Source organism: Oreochromis aureus, unplaced genomic scaffold (assembly GCF_013358895.1).
Source record: "Oreochromis aureus strain Israel breed Guangdong unplaced genomic scaffold, ZZ_aureus HiC_scaffold_245, whole genome shotgun sequence".
Taxonomy (NCBI): Eukaryota; Metazoa; Chordata; class Actinopteri; order Cichliformes; family Cichlidae; genus Oreochromis; species Oreochromis aureus.
In genome coordinates this window covers 68,235-81,409 of record NW_024108813.1, presented here as the reverse complement: position 1 = coordinate 81,409, position 13,175 = coordinate 68,235, and the positions used below count along the sequence as shown (strand labels likewise).

At 42.3% G+C, this 13,175-nt stretch overlaps 1 protein-coding gene across 1 annotated transcript; it reads right to left on the bottom strand.

Annotated features, from left to right (window-relative positions):
- Positions 1–5,388: 5,388 nt before the first annotated feature.
- LOC116312578 (tripartite motif-containing protein 16-like) lies at positions 5,389–10,135 on the bottom strand. Its single transcript, XM_039607687.1, has 2 exons — positions 10,041–10,135; positions 5,389–7,630 (listed from the first exon to the last, which is right to left on the bottom strand). The coding sequence occupies exon 2, from the start codon at positions 7,520–7,522 to the stop codon at positions 5,858–5,860; it is 1,665 nt and encodes a 554-aa protein (XP_039463621.1). The 5' UTR covers positions 7,523–7,630; positions 10,041–10,135; the 3' UTR covers positions 5,389–5,857.
- Positions 10,136–13,175: the final 3,040 nt, after the last annotated feature.

The following is a 13,175-nucleotide window of genomic DNA, read 5'->3' as shown; positions in this document are numbered from 1 at the left end:
TCCAGAGTTTCAATCCTCAGCATGTTTTTTCTGGTTCCCACCCAAGGGAACAATGAATGGAGTACTTTCTGTCCAGTAGTCCATAATTTGAATTCCTCGGGTACGCCGATCCCCATATCGGATCATGTGGTTGAAGTTTAGGGAACGTTGATCTTCCTTTCCGGCGCGCTGTAGAAGTGGTGTTTACTGCGGTCATCCTGAAAGTGTGGGGTGTGTCGACATGCTGGGCATATGAGAACAGACATAGCAGTCTGTATTTGCTGATTCTGCCTTGGTCCTGTCGTGGATATGACGGTACCAGGCATTGTTCATCCACGGATGGATGTGGTCTTGTGTCATGTCTCTTAGGTGGGAGTTGTCATGCGTCCATCTTTTCTGTCTGCCTCGTGGCTCAGCTGTTTCCGGCATCAGCTGGGGTCCTGTAAGGGTGAGCGTCGTAGTCAAGGTAACCAGGAGGGTCCACCTTCTCATGGCTGGCACAGGTCCGTCACACCCTACTGCTTGGTTACCTTAGAGCTGGTCAATGGCTGGAGGTTGAAGTGCGAGCAATTCCTTACGGGCGCCCAATCAGCACTTCCCCCTCACCACTGAAGCAACCAAGCGAGGGTGAAACTTTCCTTTACTAGTTGACATCTGTGGAGGAAGTGGAATGCTCTGGGACCTCAAGCTTTTTGCAGTGGCTCTGATGTATCCAGGAGGGTCTCTCTGCTATTTTGCAGGCCATTGGAGTGGTCAAAAGCACTTGGTATGGACCCTCCCACCGTGGCGAGCTCCAATTTTTCCTTTGGAGTACTCGGACAAGGATCCAATCTCCTGGCTTCAACCTGGAAGAAATAGGTGAAAAAGAGTCTTGCAGCAGTTTATTGTTTAAAACAACTTCTCTGTTTGTCAACAATTGAGTCATCCAATCTGCCAGAGTGGTTTCACGGATTGATTTATCTAGTGGCTCGCTAATAACTGGCAATGGAAAAGGTTGCCCATGTATGATTTCAAAAGGGGACAGTTTGTTACTTCCTTGCGTTATTCTCATCCACATTTTGACTAGGCCTACACATTCTGGCCATGGCCTGCCAGTTTCTTCCATTGTTTTCCTGAGCCTTTGTTTTATAGTGCCATTTGTTCTCTCCACTAATCCTGCACTCTGTGGATGGTAGGCTGTTAAAGGATTTTATTAGGATTTTAGGATTTTTATTATGTTTATGCTTAAAAGTACATTTCATTATCTAGATGTGTTTGCTCTTTTTACTATTCAGCTTAAATAGAGAAATTATGAATCTGTCTGTGCAAAGCTCAACAGGAAGCCTGCACGCAGCACAGTTCTATTTTATCTCTTCCTGTACGTCTCTGAGAATGCTATAAATAAAGGCTGACAACTATTGCAGGGTGCGAGTCTCCGTGAGTCTCACCCGTGTACACGTTAACCTGTCTGAGTGTCTTTATTCTGACCTGAGTTGCAATACAGGAAAACTCCTGACATAGGCACAATGGTGTTTTAAACTGAAACCTAGTGCTTCAGATACTTTGCTGATCACGTCATTTACAAAATGGGTTCCATTATCTGATCTTATCAGAGTAGGAATACCATATGTTGGAATGAAATGGTTGCATAGACACTTTGCAACTGAGATTGCATCTGCTTTTTTCACTGGGTAGATTTCTGGCCATTTTGAGGAAACATCTATAATTACTAGAGCATATTTTGAGCCCTGACATTCATTCAATTCAATGAAGTCCATGTGAATTGTATGAAATGGGTGAGGTGGTATAGGAAAATGTCCTCTTTTTGGTCTTAAATTACCATGGGTATTGTGTTTTTTGCAGGTCATACATGTTCTCACATATTCTTTTGCTGAAGTTTCAAAAATTACAGTATAAAATTGTTGATTTATTATAGAGATCATCCCTCCCGTTGAGACATGGCTTAAACCATGGCTCACTAAAGCGGCTGTTTTGTGTAATGATTTGGGAAGAATGGGTTTTCCTGCTATTTTCATTATATCATCAGTGTCTAGTACTGCTCCGTGTTTCATCCTGCAGTACAGACAGTGGGATGATGTGATTTTCATGAGTTGCTAATAAAACTGTGGTTGCTACGGCTGCTGCTTTTGCAGCTTTATCAGCAAAATTGTTTCCCTTTGTAACTTCAGAGTCATCCTTCTGATGTGCTGCACATTTGCAAATTGCTAAATGTCGTATCACATGAGGAGTTCTCTCCCATGTAAACAGATGTGTGCCATGGTAAAACCTTTCTCCACACACCAGAAGTAAGAAACTAATTTCAACCCTCTGTTACATTTTATTCATTTATTTCATAATCCATTCATTTTTCCAAATCTAGTATCAATGAACTAATTTGCATATCAGCTCATAATGCGCTAAGTTGACAGGTCAACAGAAATGCACGTTCAAAAAAATATTATCACAAAACAGAATTTCCTTCATACAGTTAATTACTTGTGTTGCATCAATCAAACTGAAAGCATTCCACAATGTATTACCAACTAAATCTATTGTCTGATTACTGCTTGGTCATACCAGATTCTCTCTGTATTTTTATTTTTTTCTTCTCTGTTTTCACAAATGTTTCTCCTATTGTCCTGCAAGCTGGAGCGTTACATGTCAGCATTTGATAACAAAACTCTGTTAAGTTTTTCCTGCTTTAACACCGATGGGAGATATAGAGGCGCATGTATAGTGTGTGCTATAGTGTAAGCTGTTCTCTGATAGTAGAGACGACAGAGCACATTCTTCACCTCCACCTTTGTTGGAAGCAGAAAAACAAGGAGCCAAGGTCATAACTCAGGCTCACTGGGAGCTAGAAAGAATGTGTGTGCTTAGTTTGTGGCTGTGGCCCACTTTGTATAGCTTCTTTCCTTTTGTTTAGTAGCTTACTGCCTTCACCTGGGAGGGTGTGCCCTAAATATGTGACTTCAGGTCTCCGTATTTAGAGTTAATTTAAAGATAAGTACGATGATTTTCATTACTAGACGGTATTTTGCAGTATTAGCTTTCTTCACCACTTAAACAAAACATCACCCTTCGTTTGTTTTATTATTATTATTATTTTAAATTCACCTTTCTCAAAAACAGAAAATGAAATTGTAGTTGTCCTTGGCTGAACAATGACACAACTTTAATATACCTTATGCATCTCTCTATTTCATTTAATATGTTTTCGTGTGAATTATCTGCTTTCATTCATTCTATTCATTCTGGGCATGGTCGTCATCCAAACTATGTTTCATTGTTAATACCAATTTACAGGTTGTTATCCTTCCTATTATTAGTTTGAATACATTAAAGATAAGCTCTAATTTAATTTAGCCTTTTGTTTATTCCACTTTATTCCTCTTGTATTTATATGTATTCAGTTGGGTCTGTATCCAGCCCTTTTTAAACTTCTACATTGATCTCTAATCTTTCACTTGATGAGGGATTATTATATTTTTCCTAGTCTGAACTGCTTCTTTGTTTCTTACAGTCACGTACAAAATGTCCCTCTTTTCCACACCTCCAGCATGCAGTGCTAAAGCCACTTTTTGGTGTGTGTGTAGGCCTGCCTCTACCTCTTGCTGTTCCACTATGCATTCCTCTCCCTTTCTTTTGGCCTCTGAAACCTCCCCTGTAGCCTCCACTGAAAGCTGTGAGAACAGTGTCAGCATCGAGGACAAAAACTGAGACCTTCTCTTTCTTTTTCACTACTGTCTGTGCATGGTTAGCATATTGAAGTGCCTCATCTACTGTACCTGTATCTTGTGCTGCCCAATATTTTTCTACTTGAGACCTAATGAGTGGTAATAATCCTTTAATGGAAGCGCATTTAAATTGTTTTTTCTTGTCCTCTTTCCTTTTTTTGTTTTCAGCTCTCTTTTCAGTTTCGTTTTCCCATACCTGGAAAAGTTTATACTCTTCTTTACATTTTAATTTTTTCTTTGGGTCTTTTGTTAATGTAATTTCTTGTTCCAGGGCAGCTCTCAGCTGGGTAACAGCTGAGGGATTGCATTTCCCTTCCCACGTGGGGCTTTTTTTCTCCATCTACAAACACTAATTTGTCTGGCGCCTGGACATTTCTTTTCTAGCCACTGCTCGTCAGCAGTGAGTTTGGTGGGTTGATTCCCCATTTTCACAGAACTGCAAAGCCTTCTCTGGCACGCTGACTTGGGAGTGGTGGCTGACATGCCCTTCTACTCCGCGCTATTTCACGGAGTGGTGTCAGTTTTATGAGGTGGAACTCAACCTTTCTCCTTTGTCACCAGTACGTGGGCTTTTGCAGGATACACAAAGATGGAAGTAGTTCAGCAGTTTATTGTGCTGTAAAATGAACTTACTTCCAGACACACAGACACACATAGACATTTGCGCACTAATTTGTCACGAAGTATTCGGCTACCTCTAAAACCAGTCTAAACACAGTTCCTTTTGGCGAACCCTAAACTATTTTATCACGTTTCTTTAAACCTTTGCGGCCGTTTTATATATCAAAATAGTGTTTCTCACCCTCAGACGTCTCACTGGTGGTTCGGATCGTCAGACTGAATCCCACCGCCGTGGACCAAACTAAGAACACCGGCCCGAATCCGAATTCACGGTCCGGGACTTTCCGGCCTCGTCTAAGAGGGCTGTGCACAGACTTCGGTGCTGGCTTCCCACGGCGTCAGGACTCAGTCCCCCAGATCCTGGAACAGAGTCACAGATAACAGTTCTGATGTTTCTGTTCCGGCTACGAAGGACCAAAAAAAATGTCAACAGATGTACTCTTAAACACTTCTTCAGTTGCGAATCAGAGAGGAGAACACACAGTTTTACTTGCAGCAAGGGCAGCACAGAGCACCCGCAGTGAGAGTGTGGGCTCTGTGACACGCGCTCTGAGACTGCCCTGGACTTTATTTATACATCAGTGGGTGTTTGTTCTTTACATTGGAATGTGGATGTTTAGGTATGGGTGTGTGTATGTGTGTGTGTGTGTATGTGTGTGTGACCCCATAAACGACTTCCCTACACCTGCTGGTCTGGAAAGTCCAACAGTTCATCTATATGTAAAAAAAGGCACTTAGACTAAAACTGACATAGCTACGTTTATCCTACCGTAAAATTGGAAAGGAAGGTATGACCTCTCCATTTCCCCAGGATGTGGGTCTGAATACCAGTGCAGTCTTGAATGCACTCAAAGTTGTTACAGACCTCCTAGGATGAGACATTCTTTCAACATGCCATCAACTACATACTTCTAAACACAAATGATTACATGCAGCTTTCTACCATAAGTAAACTTATATTATTAAAAGATTATACTGACCATTAAGTACAATTTTATATTGACACAGATTAGTTTCATATTTTCTGCATCAGATTTGAGTGAGATCCTGGAATAAAGACAGAAGAAAAGACTTTGTTCAAAGTTTGATTTATAGTTAAACCTTCCAGTTTATTCACACAATAAAACATCAACACAATATATGAATTCATTCATTAAAATCACAGTTTTTCCTCATTTGTTTGATGATTTTGACAAAAACAAACACAAACACACACACATGGTCTGACATACTCATAAAGAGAAATGTCGACATTTTTCAATACAAATATTCCAGAAACATTTAGAGGATAGAGAAGTTTACATTTTCATGTGGAGAAATATTTTAGTAAATCAAAATGATGATGAGCAGTGATAGCCTCCATAAACAGTCACAGGAAAGATCTCCTTTAAAAACTCAGAAACATCAAGAGAACAACTAGAAGATGTGGAGGTACCACCCATAATGTTTGACTGACAGCTGATCTCTGTGTAGAAATGATGGAGAGAAACTAAAATGAAACTAAAATACAGATTTAAACCCACAATATGAAAAACTTCAGTCTATTTCAGTTTAATCAACTCAGCTGTGGCTCCATATTTATAGTAAAGCCTCAGTCCAGCATAGAGCGGCTGAGTGAATGTGGTCTGGACTCTGTGGAAGAGAGTCATGGTTTCAGAGACGCTGTAGAAGGACAAAATACCTGCTCTGTGATCCAGGTACACTCCTACTCTGGAGGAACGAGGACCTGAGACACGAGTTTGGATGTTGTTGTACCAAAATGTATATCTGTTGTTACAATTTAATGACCAAGATTTGTCATTATGTCCAAATACACATTCATAATACCCTCCTTTTCTGCTGATATTCTTGTATGCAACTGCTATATAAACTCCTCTCCCTCTCCACTCCACCTCCCAGTAACAACGTCCAGTCAGACTCTCTCTACTCAGGACCTGAGACCATCCAGTGAATCTGTCTGGATGATCAGAATAAGACTGTTGTTGTTCCATCCTTGTTGCTTTTCTGTTCCCCTCTGATAATAAAAGCCGTTTGTTTGCTGTGTTTGGATCCAGTGTGATTTCACGTGAATATTTTAAGAATTCAGCTCTGGTCTTTGGCTCTGGTGGATCTGACAGTGAAACATCCACTTCAGTGACTGTCAGTGAGATGTTTGTCCATTTCTCTCTCAGAATTTCCTGTAGTTTATCTCTGACCTCTGACACAGCTGCTGTCACATCCTCAAAGTAGCTCAGACGACGGACATTGATGCTGGATGAGTCTGTAGACTCACTGAGTGCTGACAGTGAGGGGTAGTTGTGTAGAAACTGGATGTGATCCTCTGTGTGTGAGAGCTGCTTCAGCTCAGCATCTTTCCTCTTCAGCTCACTGATCTCCTGCTCCAGCTTCTCCTCAAGCTCTTTGACTCGACTCACTTCAGTTTCCTGCTGGGATCTGATCTGCTGCTTCACATCAGAGCTTCTTTTCTGGATGAGATGGATCAGCTCAGTGAAGATCTTCTCACTGTGCTCCACTGTTTGATCAGCAGACTGATTGATGGCCTCCACCTCCTGTTGAAGCAGCTTCACATCTTTCTCTCTGTCCTGGATTCTCTGCTGGATGTTTTGTCGACTCACCTCCAGCTCTCTCTGCCTCTCAGTCCTTTCTGCTGCAGCTGAGACTGTGTCGTGGCCTTTATGTTCATCCACAGAGCAGAGATAACAGATACTCTGCTGATCAGTACGGCAGAACATCTTCATCACCTCATCATGACGAGAGCAGATGTTCTCCTGGAGCTTCTTGGAGGGCTCCACCAGCTTGTGTTTCTTTAATTGAGCCACATCAAAATGAGGCTGAAGGTGTTTCTCACAGTAAGAGATCAAACACACCAGACAGGATTTCACAGCTTTTAGCTTGATGCCAGAGCACAGATCACAGGCCACATCTTCAGGTCCAGCATAGCAGTGATCAGCAGGAGCAGCTTGGAGTCCAGTCTTCTTCAGCTCCTCCACTAAATCTGCTAACATGGTGTTTTTCATCAGGACAGGCCTCGGTGTGAAAGTCTGTCTGCACTGAGGGCAGCTGTAGATTTTCTTCTTTTCCTCTTCATCCCAGAAGCTTTTAATACAGCTCATGCAGTAGCTGTGTCCACAGGGAATAGTCACTGGATCCTTCAGTAGATCCAAACAGACTGAACAGCAGATTTTTGTTTGGTCCATTTGATTCATGTGCTGTGCCGTTTCACCGTCTCTCAGTGACTGTCAGACAGTTTGACTTCCTCTGAACAGAAACAACCTCTGTGCTCTGAAGGGAAACAGATCTCTGCTCTTGTTCACCTCCTACAGGAAATGAGGCTCACCAGCAACTGCATTTACACCATGTTGTTTAGACCCATCCTGATACAGACACATCTGTGAAGGGAGGCACTAAAGAAATATCCTGGCAGTGACAAGAGCCAGGGTGTGGTCTGTTTATTACAAAGTATTAGAGCCTCCTTAAGATAAAACTACTCATTTTGAGGTTAAAGTTCACATTTTTTTTCCAGGAAATAGTTGAAATATATGGAGATTACAGTTGTTGTTTCAAGATAAACTACCACGGCTGCTGTACTCTCAACAAAATGCTTTATATAGATGAGTTAATGAAAATCATTTTTCTTTCGCCAGATGAACATGTAAAGAGTTTAAAATAGCTTCTTTCAAAATACAATATAGAAAATAATCAGAGAAAAACAGTCATCTTCAAGAAATTTTTCATTATGTTTGTATTTGTTAACCTGTCATTTAAACATTCTTGTTGAATTGTGGCAGATTCAGGTAATGCTATTACACATGCGAACACTAGAGGGCACACAGCGCACTGGTGGTATCGAGCAGTGTTTTGGGGCACAGAGGAAGAGTAAACCTTCCTGTTGTGAAGCTAACTCTAGCTTAACGTTTGTGCCTTTTCTATTCTTTACCACAGGTTAGTAAATATATATTAAAATAAATGTTCACTGCACCCCTTACAAATAGAAAAATGTTGTTTATTTGGAAAATTGTGAGTTAAAGCTGCAGGTGATGCTAGCTTTGTGGCTAATGTGCAATAGGGTTTGTGTGCGTGTGTGAGTGTGTGTGTGTGTGTGTGTGTGTGGGGGGGGGGCAGTTAACCTAAACCACATGAGAGACTGTGTTTGTTTTATACCAAAACCATTGTTTTTGTAAGAAGTGAAACCATTAAAAAAGAAGTTACATTGTCAGTACATTAGAAACACGTCACATAAATAATTTAGTGCTGTAACAAGTATTAAAATGATTAAAAACAGATTCATTTAATATGCTTTATAAATGTATTTAAAAAGGAAGTACAGGGAGCACAAGTGTGTTTTGTGTGTCTGTCTTTATAAAGAATGCTATATTTTTATGTATGATAAAGTTTAATGTTAGATATTGTAGTTGTAATATTTTCAATGGACTCAAGCAGCATGTTTTGTCAGAGTTGTGCTGAGACATTTATACAGACTCTAGCAAAGGAAACTGTGGCCATGTATTGTAAATGGGACTGAAGCAGAAGGTCTTTCCTTTGCATTGAATGTAATGATTCCTGAAGCTGTTCAAAGACACTATTGTGAAGAACAAACCTTCCTGTGAAGATAACACCAGCTCAATCTGTGTCTTCTCTATTCTTTACCACAGCACCACACGTTGTTGGCACAGGAAACCAGTTGCACCTGGTCAAAAGGAAAAAAAACAAAAACAATCTTGGCTGACAATGCACAGATTCAAGAATAAGAATGGTTACACCCTTGTGGATTACAGAGGATGTATTTTGTATCACAAGACAGGATAAGACGGCTGATCAGTTTGTTTCACTAACTTATCTAAACATGGCATTTTGTAGAGGGTCACAGTGTCACAGTGCCTTCGCCCTGCAACTCCCTCGTTCCCCAAGTCTGTCTCATTGTTGATTACCTGTTTGCCACAGACCAAGTATTTCCTGTTTGCAAATAAAGTTTGTGAAATTCAAGAGAGTGCTTCACATTGTGTCTGCATCTGGGTTCACGTTCACGCAAAATGATCAATACTTTTTTGTTGTTGTCCTGTATGGCACTGTAGCAATCAGAATTATTGTCTGAAGGCCAAGAAAAATGCCCAACAGATTTACTTTCCCAAGTGGGCCTTTTGCTCTACTGGTCCACTTGATTGTCATAGTTTGTTTGATCTTTATTAGTTATTTTTGTTCTAAATTATTGTAATCAGGCCAGACTGGACTCGGGGACGGGAAAGAAAAACGAAAACAACAAACAAAAAGAAAACACCGTAGCAAAATTAGAGCAACATCCAACATATGCATAGGTAACAGTAAATAATAAATGCTGAATCTTTTTAAGCAGTACACAAAATCGATAATGCTTGATATGTTGAGGCAGCAGCCACCCAAGATAGTGTGAGTCTGTAAGTACCTGCGTGCACACGTGAGTGTGTGAGCGCTGGTATTCATAAGGTTTCTCCATGCAAGTGTCTGATAGTACGTATTCTGTCTCACGGGTATTTCTGAGGCATGTTTTTTATACGTTTGTTATATGACAGGTCAGAGTCATTTGTTCTGTAAGTAATGGGATCAATGTTTCAATGAATAGGTCTATTCCTGATCTTCTAATGGCAAACCTGCCATCTAGTGGGTTAACGGGGAAGCGCCAAGTGAGGGGATGAGCAGGAGTTTTTCTCCCAGCGCACGACAGGGAAGGTCTATTTCTCTGCGTCTCACCTCCTACAGGAAATGAGGCTCACCAGCAACTGCATTTACACCATGTTGTTTAGACCCATCCTGATACAGACACATCTGTGGAGGGAGGCACTAACAGGGTTTGTTATGTTTGATTTACAATTTTCAGTAAAAACTGCAACCTACTTAAAGTTTGATAGCTGCACTTGGTGTTTGGACATTCTCAGAAAGGTTGTTTATAGTCTTATTTATTTATATTTTTAAAATTTTGAGTAGGTCAAAAGTTCATTGTAAATATTGTAAATTTAGTTGTTTTTAACATAAAACAAATCCATCCTGGCGCTGTTGACGTTTCATCAACAACCATAGATCCCTTGGTCTGTTTATTGTGTTACTTCTGACATGTCTCACACCCAGTAGGGGTTTTACATACGGGCGACACGGGCGGTTGTCCGGGGCGGCATCGTGATGGGGGGCGGCATCACGGGCATCGGGAAAAAGAAAAAATGCTCGTACTCATGCTGCCCCGACGTCATGCCAGCGCATATTGGGAATGGCATAGGCACCAATCGGTTTTCTATCGCCCATTTGCTGGGAGTAAGGGTGCCCTTCGTTTGCGTGGTGCGCCTGCTGCTTGCGGCGCAGAGAGGACAGGGCGGGGCGGTGGGGGATTCTCTGACCGGCTGGAGCAGCATCTAATAACCAACTCACAAAATAAAACAAAATAAAAACAAACCAACAAACACGAAAACACCAGACATCATGATACCGACTTATAATTTGCACCGATGTTTTTTCAAAATTCTATACACGAAAAGTGAGCGCGAGAGCCCTCGGTGCGCCTGCTCGCTGCTGAAGTCAAAGTAAACTTTGTCATCTCCGCTACATACAGTCCAGTATATAGAGACACGAGACGGCGTAGCTCCAGTTACAGCAGTGCAAGGAAACAAACAATATAATATATAAGAAGAGTAAGAATATAAATATACACTTTAGGACTCGGGGTAAAGGGATCAATAACAATTTAAAATTTACAGTTTGATGATTTAAAGTCTCACACACAAGTGTCCGCCCAGGGCGCCAAACAGGCTAGGACCGCCACTGCTCACACCTTCTTATCATATTCTTTATCTCTCTGTTCATTCCAGGCCAAAAGACTTTCTCTCTTGCCCTTCTTTTGCATTTCTCAATTCCGAGATGACCTTCATGTAATCTGGTAAGCATGTCTTGCCTCATTGTCTGTGGAATGACGATTTTGTGCTGCTTCAATAGCAGTCCATTGACTACACTCAGTTCTCCTCTAATATGGTAGAAGAGTGGACACGAGCCATCAAACATCCATTTGACATGCTTTCCATAACATGTTGCAGTTCTGTGTCTTGTGCAGTCTCATCAGTTATTTGCTTAGATTTCATGTCTGGCACAGGAAGTTTGGCAGAGACCATGTTTATGTGAGTCTGAATGTCTTCTTCTGTTGTACTCACCATGCCCCCTGTGGGTGCTCGTAAGAGTGCATCTGCAATTATCAGGTGCTTTCCTGGCGCGTAAACTAGCTGAAAGTCATATCTCTGCATTCTCATTATCAGACGCTAAATCTTGACATCTTGACAACAAGATGGCGGCGCGTGAACAACGCGAGGCTCAGTGTCTCTCCAGAATCTGCTATTTAGCGGTTTTTTATCTACTTTTAACCGGATTATTCATCCAGAATTGCTGTGCGTTGCTGACCTACAGCAGACAAGAGATTCTGGACATCTGGACTCATAACTCCAACAGTTTTATCGCCGATCTCCGACTCATCCCAGAGATCTCCAGAACACCGGAGGCTGCCCACTCCCGGCCGGGCGGAAGTGCACGCAGACGGGCGCCGAGAACGTAAACAAAGGCGAGGTAGGCGCGGAGGGCTACGGGCTAAGCTAAAGCTAACACCACATCGGCTGCCTTTACCCAGTATTTTCCTCGCCAATGTCCGTTCTCTGGCAAACAAAATGGATGAGATACGGCTCTCCATCACTAACAACAGACGGATTATGGACTCAAATGTCATGTTTTTCACGAAACATGGTTGAACAACAGCTGCCCGGACAATGCTATCGAGTTAGCAGGACGCCACACACACCGAGCCGACAGGCTAGCAGTTGACTCGGCAAGACCAGAGGTGGAGGTTTGTGCATTTATATTAACAATGCTTGGTGCATGAACTCCACTACTACTGAGAGTCACTGCTCACCTAATGCGGAGTTTTTAATGGTCAAATGCAGACCTTATTATCTCCCCAGAGAACTCACTTCGATCATACTCACTGCCGTGTATATACCCCCTGACGCTAATGCTAGGTTGGCCATGAAAGAACTTTCTGCAGCCATTAACAAACACCAGAATAAACACCCGAGGCTGCTTTTATTGTTGCTGGCGACTTCAACCACACCAACTTAAAGACAGTCCTCCCAGATTCCACCAGCATGTCTCCTGCCACACCAGAGGAGACAAGACTTTAGACCATGTTTATTCCAACTTGGCTGGAGCCTACAAAGCAACACCCCTCCCCCACATTGGACAATCGGACCATCTCTCCCTGTTCCTCACACCTAGGTATTCACCACTCATCCAACGTGTGAAACCTGCTGTGAGGACAATTAAAGTGTGTGGCCAGAGGGGACAGATGCAGTGCTCAGGACAGATTTAAAAACACAGACTGGAATATGTTCACCAACACAGACCTGGACCAGTACGCCTCATCTGTACTGGATTACATCTCTGAAACCACAGACAGTGTCACCACCCAGAAACGGATCACCATGTACCCCAACCAGAAACCTTGGATGAACCGGGATGTTCGTCTCCTCCTGAAGGCCCGCAACACCGCCTTTAGGTCAGGAGATGCACACGCCTACAGTACAGCCAGGGCTAATCTAAAGAAGGGCATCAAAAAAGCCAAACACCATTACAAAAAGAAGGTAGAAGAACACTTCTCCAACTCCAACCCCGACGCATGTGGCAAGGACTCCAGACCATTACAGACTACAGGACCACCAAACCCTCCCCCACATCCTCTGATGTCTCCTTCCTCAACGAGCTCAACAACTTTTATGCTCGTTTTGAGCGAGGGAACCCCACAACCAAAACAGACATGACGCCAGACCACCAACCTCTGACTCTCTCCCCACCGATGTAGGA